This window comes from Chlamydotis macqueenii, chromosome 2, assembly GCF_036417535.1.
Source record: "Chlamydotis macqueenii isolate bChlMac1 chromosome 2, bChlMac1.mat, whole genome shotgun sequence".
NCBI lineage: Eukaryota > Metazoa > Chordata > Aves > Otidiformes > Otididae > Chlamydotis > Chlamydotis macqueenii.
This window is the reverse complement of record NC_141557.1, coordinates 145,024,815-145,037,210: the sequence shown is the minus strand read 5'-3', so window position 1 is coordinate 145,037,210 and position 12,396 is coordinate 145,024,815. Positions and strand designations below refer to the sequence as shown.

At 39.4% G+C, this 12,396-nt stretch overlaps 1 protein-coding gene across 2 annotated transcripts in view; it reads right to left on the bottom strand.

Moving 5' to 3' along the window:
* Positions 1 to 6,322: 6,322 nt before the first annotated feature.
* Positions 6,323 to 12,396, bottom strand: part of EMC2 (ER membrane protein complex subunit 2) — a 44,248-nt gene continuing 38,174 nt past the window's right edge. For both annotated transcript variants that reach the window (XR_015257730.1, XM_086741165.1), the window contains one exon: positions 6,323 to 10,000. Coding sequence is in view for 1 of the 2 variants with exons in the window: in XM_086741165.1 (XP_086597291.1) it covers positions 9,914 to 10,000 (87 nt within the window). In the remaining variant the exon portion in view is untranslated. The remainder of the gene's footprint in view (positions 10,001 to 12,396) is intronic.

Sequence of the window (12,396 nt, the reverse complement as noted above, 5' to 3'; positions counted from 1 at the left end):
TTACCTGCGAGAAATGACTGGACATAGGAATTACTTCTTTTCCCAGACAGATGTAGCTGGTCGATCAGCCAACCAGCAACATAATATTTATGAAGGTAAGCAGGATAAAACTGCTAAGTGCTGTATTAATTTCACAGTGACACCTATGAGCAGTGATTTTTTGGGCACAGCAGATTCCATTGATCCTACTTTACATTTGAGAAATCTGAAGCAGAAGGAGCCTATGTTACCGAACGGCATCACGTTGCAGAGCCAAGTCCGTGACAAAACTCACAAAGTGGCAGGCTGCTTCATGTTAGTCACAAAACTACACCATCGCCTGCATTTTAGCAAGATTTCTCTCATTGTAACAGATTGAGTAATTCCCCTTCCACTCCACAAGGGCAAAAACAATTAATGAAGGATAATTTCCAACAAACTTACTTATTTTCCGCATACATATTTCATCAGAGAGATTTTAAACTACTTAAGGGGGAACCCCACAGACTGAATGACTTGGGAGATAGGACATGTTACTCATAAAGATCAGCATAATAAGGAAAACTTAACCCAACTAAAATCATACACAAAATCCAAAATCCATCAACCTTAAGCAAGCAAGAAAAATAAATGTTTTAAGATCTGAAATGACATGCATCTTCCTCACCAGCACAAGCTATGTGCACTTGCCCTCCGAGCCAAGTGCCAATACTAGAAGCAGGGTGCTGAGTTAATCGGTTGTGAAGAAGTGGATATGCATCCATATGCCTGAAGGAGAACTCAGTTTATTCACGCTCGGTTATCACTTCAGTATTTTGCTGATAAATGAAGTTCTCCATGAAAGAAAGGGAAAGTGTCTAAGCAATGTTGCTTCTCCTTTCGAACTGCCAAGAGAAGTCTGACTTACTAGGCTGGCCCACGTCTCCAGCTCCCACTGTTGCGTACAGAAGCAAGGACCTATCTTCTTACCTTTCTCTTCCTTTAGGCTCCTTAGAAGTAATTTTCCATATATTGTTTGCACAATACAGAATTGAGTTTAATTTATCAGAAGCATCAAAATAATTTAAGTTTTTTCTTTACGTTCCTCCTTAAAAAGAAATCTCTGCTTGGACAGCGTTATGTCCTCGCTTCTCCCTTTTTTCACAGCTACAACCTGAGCTGCGGCCTGCCCTTGAAAATGTCCATGTGTGCAGTGATGTTGTTGGGTGACCATCAGTGGATAAAGCTGGGAACCGGGCTCTGCAAAGAACAGCAAGGATTTCAGAAGTTTCTTCACCTGGTTTACCTGCATTTGAGGAGCCTGGGATGATTTTGGTCCCTGTAGGTATCTCAGCCTTCTCTCGGATCTTCACCTGCGGCTCTCTCCTTTACTCGCTCTTCAGGACAGAACCAGTTGTGCATGAGCTTCCAGCCACCACTCCCTCCTGCCTCCACTTTGACTCTACTCTGAAAAAAAGAAGTGATGCGTCCCTCATGCCTCCTTCTGAGAGTAACTACAACTCAGGAGGTGTCTTCTTCACCAGAGAGGAAAAGAAAACGGCCAGGAGAAGCAGCTGGGTGCTGCTCTTCCAGTGAGCTAGAAAGGAGAGGGTGGAAGGGTACAGTGAACAGAGCTGCCCAAACTCACACACAAATCCTGACTCTTCCCTCGCTGGATACTGTCGGAGCAGAAAGCTGTGCACAGAGAAGACAGACAGGCTGCTCCAAGTAAAATAGTCCACTTTTGCCTTTTCAGACACAGGCACATCTCCATGAAATTGCCTGTTCTGTGCAGCTGCCTGCGTTGCCTGCTGTCCTGAGCTGCCTCGAAGCCCAGAGAAACCATTCGCATCCATACAACATGAAGTGCATTAGCAAGCAGAGAAAGGGAGCAAGCACTGCGAGCAGATTCATGTTTTCCTTTCCCTGTAAAGTTCCAGATTTGTTAGCTGAAAAAGATGCAAGTTACTTGATTATTTTTAATTCCTCTGAGCCACTGTATATTAAATAAATAGTAAAGTCGATGTCCTGGTTGTGTAAGATTGCAATTAATAGTGTATTCATTAGGACTCATAAAAGCCAGATGCTTTCCACAGAAAAGCATTTGTTTCACCGGAGCTTTCTCAGGGTTGGGTTTATTTTAGGGAATTTCAGTGAGAGAGAAACCAAACCTACCAAAGGTCATTGGCTAGTCTTTCCTAGTAAGTTCTACTATTTTTCCAACCGTTTGTGGGCCAGAGACTGACTCAGCAACATGATGGTTAGGTCACTTGCCGGGAATACAAGAAACTCAAGTTCAAAGTCTCTCTCTTAATCAGGTAGACAACATAAACCTTGATTTCCCACTACCCAGGGAAATGACTCAGTCGTTAGGTTACTGGTAATCCAGTGTGAAGTCAACCTTGTGGGTATGGCTTTTTCAGCATTGAAAAGGTTTCTGCACAGAGGAAAAACAGAAGTCGGACCTCAATTTGACTGTAAAACAAAATTCTTGCATTCTGGCCAGTCCTCAGTAATATCACTTCCTACTTAAATAGCCTTCCTCATTCAGGGTGTTTGTGCCCCCTCCTTCCAATCCCCAAGTGGCACTGAAGAGTTGGCTCCACAGCTTTCTTCAGGTCACTGGGGACGTGACAGCAGACAGACGTCCTCCTGACACTTTCTGTTCTTCTGTTTCATTTACCTGAAGTGATCTGAAATAGGTGAACAGAGCAAATATCTGGCAGCCTTCTGGTATTAGTTGCTCACTGCCGAAGAACACACCCGCAGTTCTCATCCACCACGGAAAAGGAAACAGGACAGAACAGAAAAACCACCACTCTGGCATGACCAGACGTCATCCCTCAGTTCTCATGCATGTCATGGTTGGCCACAGCATGCAGACAGAAACCCTGCCTCAAAGAACCAATGCAAAAGATGTAACCGGTGGGAGGTAACAGGCGAGAGACCGCAGAAACGGACAGAGCATGAAGAAGAAAAGACCACGTGGCTCCAGAGCCCAGCAGAGCACAGGCTTTTTTACATCTTCTCTACTTTAAGTAGACCTTTTACCTCACTAACTTCTACCATTTCCAGCCTCTGCATCCCCTCTTGCATTAGTTTTGTTTAAAATGTTGTTCTTACAGCATTAGTCAGCAGTCACTTTTGTTGCTGTCTGCCTATGATTTCACACATAGATGGCCATATATGCAAAGGCACTTTTGAATTGCTTACAAATACACAGCCAGGGCAACTTAGACAAGTATCTGTCCTGCTTCCACTTACGAGACTGGCAAATGAAAGACTTGGGGGGAAAAAAAAAAAAGGAAGTGCCTAAATTTAAGAATCAAATCCATGTCTAAGCACTTAAGCACTTAAATATGTGGTCCGATTTTCAAAAAACTTTGGAATCAAAAAAGTGCCAGCAAGGCCAAATGGGAGCTGATGACTTGGAGAATTCCATCTCGTATTTTGTTGCCTAAATAGCAATCCAGGAATAGGGCCCAAGAGCTCATTTTAAACAAAATATTTGTATGTACGCTGGCTAGAGCTAGAGGGAATAAATCAGATCACTGATCCCCTCTGACCTGGCAAATCACTGGAATTTTTCAAAAAGCACTATTAATGTGATACAGGCATTCAGAAGACTGAATTAGACAGTTGGGCATTGAAAGGACACGAAAAAGGTTATTCTTGCCCTAAAGATAGATGTTGGAGCTGGGTAAGAGCCCTGACCGCCTTGGCACAGAAGGCCCAGGTGCTCCCAACGTGGAACTGCGTAAGATTCAGCTCCTTGCACTCATCTCAGCCACCCACCAGCCTGTTACACTCCTACCTCCAAAATTCACTTCCTCTTACATAGTCAGACAGCTGAAACACAGAGATCAGCCAACCTAAACGAACTTTCTTTGCAGACTGCTTTTTGTTCAGCAAACTTTAAATTTATAAAAAACAAGGCCTAAGGAAAAACAGACATAAATCTCTTGCTAGGCTTCTTCATCCAATTCCCTCCCAAAGTGACGGCATTGTGTATCGATTTGCTCTCAAAGTTTGCTCCCAAATGGCCACATCTACATCTGCTTTACTGAGAAGATGGTTTGTATGTGGAAAAGTCTTGATGTTCCTTGAAACTACTCTGATAATAGGTGTAGCTGTTTCTTTCATACGGCTAATCAGGCTCAAAATTACCTGAATACTGGAGCTTCCCAAGAGGAGTAAATTACCTGTATCAGCAAAGGCTTCCTTCTCAGTCTGGGCAGTGCCTACACTTAACTAAATCAAGGTTCACTTAAACGCTTATTAGAGCTTTTGGCTCCACACAGACATTACATTTCTGGGAAGTTTTGATCAAAAAGCTTGGCATGGCTACAATTACAATATTGTTACAAGTCACTAAGTGTTATTGATATGTTTAAAACAGAAATTCTCTGTTCATTTTATATATAATTTATCTCAACTGCAGTCAGTAAGACGAAGGTATTTACAGGTTTTTCAGAATTTTCATCCTCCCTTTCAATCTTTCAAACATATTTCTAGCTAACAATAAAGTCTACCAATATTGCCCAAGCAGCCCATACAACCACCACGCAATTAAAAAAAAAAAAAAAAAAAAATTAGAGGAATAACTGTTGATTACAGAATTAAAAGGACACAGCAGCTATTGACTTTTAACAGGCATATTAATAATTCTTCATGGTTTTCATTCTTGGATTCTAAGTTAAACAAACAAACTGCAGCAGCTCTCCAGGGAAAGAGATACTGGTTTACTAGGTAGTTTTCTTATGCTGCTGCCCACATTGCAATCCATCTGCATTTACCCAATTTCCAAAGTCTGAACCGAAACAAATATTCTCCGATGGCCAGTGACAGCTTTGAGTGTCGTATCTGTATTTAATGGAATAAAAAACACAAACCAACTTGTCAGACACACCACTGTGTCAAGCTCAATTACCTAAATAAACAGAAGTAATGGTTAATTTTACTTGGTGCTCAGTTTTTTGAAACTGCCTCACTGTTGATTTTTGCAGTCTCTTCCTGGGAGGATTACATCTGCCTGGTTTGAAGTTTCACTTCCAAACATTGTGTCCAAAACCTAACAGCTTCCTACAGAAAAACTGTATAAATTTGGGAAAAGAACCTTCGTTATTTGGGGAATATTAGCCTTGATCCTAACAGGAATCTTATTTAAGCAAGCTCCATTTGTGGGACAAGTAGTGCTTCTATCGACAATGCAAATAGGCCGTGACCTACCACGATGGAAGGCCATCAGGAACTTTTCCCAAGCGAGCAGTCACTCTAAATGCATCTTTCTCCACTGATAGCCCTGAGGCAGATGCCTACATGCTAGCCAAACAGCGTAAGGAGCCCTAATATCAACAAGGTCACAACCAAAACAGTTAAAAAACACAGGGATGAGGAGAAAAACAACTTTGCACTACAATTTCAGGGTTTTCTTTAAACACAGCCTTACACATCTCATTATTTATGCAATATAAAATGCAGCGTATTTTGTCAGCCTCTACAGGGAAGAGAACTACCAGGCCCACTCAGGCAAGCTGCAAAGGTGGCTCTCCTCCCTCCAGCCATCCCTTTGACCTTGGATAAAGGGTCTCCCATCTGGAAGTGTTTTCCCTAAGTTATTCACTCTGTGCTCTTTCACACACATCCAAAAAGGCCCAGGGACTGCGAGAACTGAACTGCAGTCACCATGACACCATGAATAATACATCTTTCTGTACGTTTGCACATCGTTCAGCATGGATAAAATCCAGCCTCTTGGATTCTTCGTCAACTACCCACACACGAGCTAAGCAAACCGCAGCTGTTTAACAGGAGACGTCTGTTGCCTGACGTCCTTTCAGTTCAAGGCAAAGGTTCATACGCTGACTTTTAGGTGCACACTGGTAATTGAGCACACTGAAACTAAGAACGTGCAAAACCTTCACACATCCAGGATCAACCCAGCAAACCAATCCACCTGTACCCTCACCTCCACGCCTAGCCCCAGTGAAACTGGCAGGGTACCACATCAGCACCAATCTTCCACAAGATTCCTGCTGTGCAGAGGCCAAGGGGAGTAGAATAAAACACAGAGGACAGTCCCTAGTAGGAGCAGAAACCTGCAGGCAGATTCATGCTGATGTGAAGCCCTACCAGCAGCTGGGTGGAGACTCCCGTGCCATGTTGGGTCTCCCAGCACAAGTATCTGAACTCCTGCTCTATAGGCTCTGGGCCATGCTGGTCCCTCTTCAGTTGCAACGGTGCCTGTACACCAGGAGTGCTCACTGCTGGGATCCTAGATCTGAAATCTAGTCTCTGGGTTGAATCCAGCTTCCAGGTGGGGCCTGTCAAGAGGTGCAGAGTCATTCCAGACAAGACTAATGACTAATTTCAAGTACTTTATTCTCCATGTAGACTCAAGTATCTGTAGTTAAGCAATAGCTAGTCCTAAAATTCTATTCATGCACTGAGCAATGCAAATAATAAGCAATATTTCCATACCTATTAAGCCTATTTCTAGACAAAACCAGATTAAAGAACTGTTCTAATGCTCCTCCACTCTGACAACAGCTTGAGGAACGGTAGGAGAACTGTCCTTTCACTGCATAACAGGGTACGGGCACACTACATAGCGCTGTTTCACTGGAATCTGTACGGTTTAGATTTTAATGGAGTGTTAGTTTTAGAGCTGAATATATGGAAGCTCTTGAGTTACAAGAAGAATTATTATTGCAAACTTGACTACAGCTACAGTTGGTGTTCTTGGAAGATGAGGGTGCAAGTAACAAGAAGCTAACAAATTCATGCCAGTAAGTCAAGTTTAATTTGCTTTCCTTTTCTCCTCCCTTCTAAAGCTGGCTGAAATACAAGTTCCACTGTAAATGCAGTGACTAGCAAACACGGATGCCATCACAAATACAGCGCTGCCAAGAGGAAGTCCTCCGTTGACTAATAACAAAGTTTCCAATAGCAACTGCAAGATATTCCAGGCACTGAACTGGAGAGATTTAGGGATATATTCTAAACAAGATGTGCTTTTTACAGCTACAGAATATGAGTTGTATGACATTTGGACAAAAGGTTTTTAAGAAGTCACCAGTAACTTGTATTGCAAAGGCAGAATCAGAGGTTTTGCAGGCTCTCCAACGACCTTTATTCAACAGGTAACACTGAGCTCTCCCTATCAAGCCTGCTATCAAACCATGACTGCACAAAGTAAAGACACAAGTCATGGCTACAGAGTTTGGCATTGCAAAGGTCTGAAGTTTTTGCTGTCAACTGAAACAATATGAAAACATAGCCTTTTATTTTGGAAAGGGGAGACTGCATGCTTAATAATATTTTTGTGTAGCATTTGTCACTGTTAGAGCACAATACAGAACATAATCAAGTTCATTTGTTAACTAAGTAACCCATTCTTTGAAAATCTATTCTTCAATGCCAGACAGCGTCAATTACATATTACAAAATCATGTACTAGAACTGGAAAATGACTTTTATAAAGATCACGTTATATCACAGCTTCCCTTCTGTACCCTTTACTTACTGAGATTGCAGGGCATTTCAGTTACTTCCCCAGCAGACACAGAATTTTTTTTTTCCACTTGAATATGGAAAACACCCTGAATTTCCATCACTGCAATTCAATAGTCCTATCAAAGACTACCCATGCATTTTCATTAAAGTAATTTAATTATCTTTGAAGTAAATACATATTTGTCAGAAATATTTGCTAGGTCAATCTGTAAGCTCTCCTATGTGGGACTTATGCCAAAATACAAGCACAACTCAGACTGCTAAATAGCAATTTAAAAAATACGCTAGCAGTGATAACTAGAAGGTTCTAAGCAGCCAAATGAGATTAAATTTGTCATCAAATCACTGAAAACAAGAAACAGAACAAACTTCCTTACAGAAAAACTGATATACTATACGGCCAAGTCTGACATTGTTATGTTAAAAGTTACCTCTGAATAAAACATTATATACGACACCTTCCAGCAGCATTGATGCCTGCTGCACAAGAATACTGCACTGCTTTTTAATATCTTGGAGGTAAAATGTTTTGCATCTTTAAGTAATTCTAGTCTACAGTACAGCTTCCCATCATTTTTAATTTCAGAATGCAACCAAGTTATTTGAGATATAGGTAAAATAAAAAAAGACTAATGAGGGTTTAAAACTCTAGATGGCACACTCGTACAGTAAAAGAGTATAAATCTGAACAGAAACACACAGGTTCACCTATAAGATTTTCTTGGTTTTCCACCTGAAACAGACATAATCTATCTGCAAATACTGTTCTAAGGGCAGCTTGTGAATTACTATTATAAAAGGATCTGCACTATATCCCCAAGTTAGAATTGGGTGATCTAATATAATATTAGCAACATCTGCAGTTTTCTATTTCAACAGTACCGAATTAAGTTAATTTAAGATTCCAGGTACAATTAATTCTGATGGCATAGCACCAATCCTGTCACACTATCACACTCCAACCTACTTCACGCACAACAGGAATGAGATCTTACACGTTTCTTAGGGTCACAGTCTCATGCAACAACCAGTTCAGTTATACACATTTTCAAGCTTTGAACTCACAGGGGAAGTTTTTGTTGCTGCTTTAAGCAGGAGCTCTGCTTTGTTTTACTGCATCAAGTCCAGGGTCATAAAAAGGACATTTTCATACATTGCCTTTAACTTTCCCATCTATGTAGAGTAGGCAGTATGAAATCTGAAACTCAAATCAGCTTGGATGGTGGTAACAGTCGTGAATATGACACCACAATATTGTTATTAGAATTTGTCAAGGGTATGTTGCTGTTATGCAATCTTACTGAAGCTGTAATAAATGAAATGATAGCTGTGCAACTGAGTTGCCACAGTACACATACGAACAACATCTAGAATAATCAGAACTGCAAAATTCATGAATTAGGGTGTTTGACCAATTATCTGAGCAAATAAACAAGTGCCTAAAAGGCAAAAACAACACAGATTCACAGTGCATGAGATGCTTCGTTCAAATGGTGTAAAAACACTTTTATCCACCAGTAATTACAAGGCAGCCGAACAAGCTATCTCATCCTTACAGTGCCGTGACACTTGCTTACCGTGGAGAAGCTAATATACTACAGCTGACACCACAGTGAAGGGGCACCCATACTGCAGGTACAAAATTAGTACAGACCAGCACGCAGCCCTGCACTCAGATGGTTTTAAAATTCATGATGTGGAACACATGTCCAACAAAGGATATACAGAAGGAATAAAAAAAGTGCATATGCATATACTGATTGGAGAACTGTGTGGATATGAAAGCATTTGCCCACAAAGCCACAGAGATGAATGTCTTTGGCCTTAAGCCAGTGCAATAGCCCCTCTGAAGCAAAGTACACAAATAAGTTTTCTCAATTTCTACAGTACTGGATATCATTCATTAATAAAACCATTAACATCAACTTTTTTCTCTAACATACTGTATTCATAACCACTTCTTGCTGTATGGTAAATATTTACCAGAAAGTATACATCTGCAGCAAGCTTTTCTTCTTAAATATGCAAATAAGATAAAAATCTCTAACATATGTTATTCATCTACATATATAAATTCATAATTGCCATTTGCAAGTCAAATAAATCACTGTATTTTTTTTTTTACAATTTAACAAGTTTATTTCTACAAATTATGGCTTAAAAGCAGGTAATGTAGATACAAAAATGTAAAGAGACTGATGTGCAGCACATGTCATTTCTTTATGTTGTCTTTGCGGATAAGTTATTCGTTTCGGTGGGTATTCATCACATTTCTCATAGCAGCAATAAATAGGCATTTTACTTCTCATAAAACATTATTTTAGATAGTATGTTAATCAATACAAAATTAACTTTTAACAGCACTAGAGTAACGTAACCCATAGGTCATTACAGGTTGATAATGGAATTGGAAAATTTAATATTGGATCTCTGTGCCAACCTAAGACTGAGTGATTTGCAAGGTCTCCAACATGTCTTCCACTGCCTTCAAAGAGTATTTAGTTTCCTTCTTACTGCGACCTGCAAACTAAACAACAACAAAAAATGTTTATTTGTCATATATCAGAAATTCTGAGCACAGATCCTGTGCAAATAACAATTTAAACATTAAGTACCAAAAATTAACTACTATAAACCTAAAAGCAGTCTCTTTATTGTTTTACTAAAACTCAGCATTTTTACTAGAACACAAGCTATATCACCCTTCCTCTAACAAGTAATGAAAAATGTAGAACCCCTTAATTTCACTCATTTGCTCAGAATTTGAATAGTAAGCACTAATAAATATTCCACTTTGAAATTTAATATTTTTCTGAATAGATAACTTCCCGTGGTTTTGTTTGCTCTGTAAACTTTAACATAACTTTTACTTCAGACTTGAATTTTTTTGTGTCATCCAAACAAGACTATATTAATAATTCAAATAGTAACAAGACTTGGAACTATTATTTAAGCCAATCTATTTTCTATTTTTGCTGTAGTGAGACAGAGAAAGTTCTACTCATCAAATCTACTATAGAATAATCCAGTCATCATATAATTATATTTTATGGCTCAAAGTAACTGCAAGTAATGACCCTGTATTTGACTGTGACCTACTATTACAACAGCAGCATATGTAATAAAGTCTGTTTTGATAACAACAACAAAAAAAAAAGATACAGCTTAATAAATACTACTTATGGCTTTAGATTCCCTAAGACACATGCAGCCAACTTTCGGAAAGGAATGGGTAGAAGGGTAGGAGATGTTGATCACCCCAAGCTGACCTCAAAAGGCTTTTTCTAACTGTATTGACAATTCCCACCACTCATCAGCCATATCTAACACAGTGGATTTATTGACTGGGTTGGTCTTCAGTCAAATAAAACTCTCAACCATTCTTAATACACCTGCACTAAAAAGTTCTACATTTGGGGTTGGGAGGGGTGGTAAAGAAATTACAGAAGCAGTAACTATAACTTGCTGCTAGTAAAATAGCCTATTCTCTACCTGAATGTTAACATCTAAACACTCAATAAATTTTCAATTTAATGTTTTTTATTTCAAATACCACTGGTGTTTTGCATAGTTAGTCCTTGATTTATAATGTGTCCCTTCTCTCTTGTAATTAACTTAATTCAGCAAACTCTTCATGACCTGTTAAGAAAGATTAAGTCATCAAACCCAGGTAATATCACACCACCAACAAGCTGCAGGACCTGTTAACCTGCTTTTGACCCCCAGGCTACAATCTAACATTGGGATTCCCAATCAGTACAGAGTTCTTAAAACATGGTTTTGGCAGAGTAAATGAAAAGCTATTTCAAACTAAATCGTTAGGAGAATGAAATGTTGTTATTGTGACAATACTTTATAGTTAAGAGACATACTGAACATATCACATTTTCACATTTCATATTTTCAGATGAACTGATATGCCATGTTTTGACTCCAGTAGTATGGGTGAACCCATTCTTCAGGCTGTGCAGTTTCCATAGTGACCTGCAATAGTCCACTTCAGAGGAAAAGATTTCTTAACACTCTCCTAGACGAGAGAACTAACATTTGCTTGGATGTGACTTAATACAATATCCTCTTTTTGTCCACACTAAACAAGGGTAGTTCCAAGTAGATACTTGGGTAGTCCAAATCCTCTCAAAAAAACAAGCAAATGAAAAAACAGAACCCAAAATCCTGACTGAAAAATTGTTTCAAATTCAAAGCATTCAGAGTTTCCAATAAAAAGCACAGAAGCCTGAATATACTGTGGTCAAAAAGCACGCTTGGCAAGACACACAGAAAGCACAGAGAGGAAAGCTTCAAAATGAGAAGAATTTTACTTATTTTACTTCTCTTCAGGGACACTGAAAGCAAAACTGACATAAGACATTAGTTTAAAACATGTTGCTTGCTAATTTCAAGAATGGTTGCCTTCATGATATTGACATGTACTTTAAGCTGAACAAATAAAACCAAACTCTGCGTCATAACAAACAGAAGTATACTTGGAAATGTAATCACTTCAAATTTGCCCTGACGAACAATTATTTTGTCTATTCTGCCATTACACAGCAATTTGACTGATTGAGCCGGAATCCATTTCTTAAAACCATGATTTAATTTTCTGTTTCCCAAATAGTTTGTAACAAAATCACCTCTCTCCAACCATAAATAACGTGTAGACTGCTAACACAGAAGAATTTAGCAATGTACCCAAGAAGCATGTATCTGGAAAATTACTACAAGTAGGATCACATTAAAGATTTTTGTGAGCATTAATCAAACTTGCCTGCCTCTGCTGAAACGCTTCTACCAGAGGACATGCTAAACCAATTACCTAATTGAAGAGCACTAGGTAGCCATATTTTGTTTCGATGTTAAAAGTAACTGTGACTCATGTCCTCAGAACAGACAGATGTTCTTCCAGGGTCTGCATAGAGG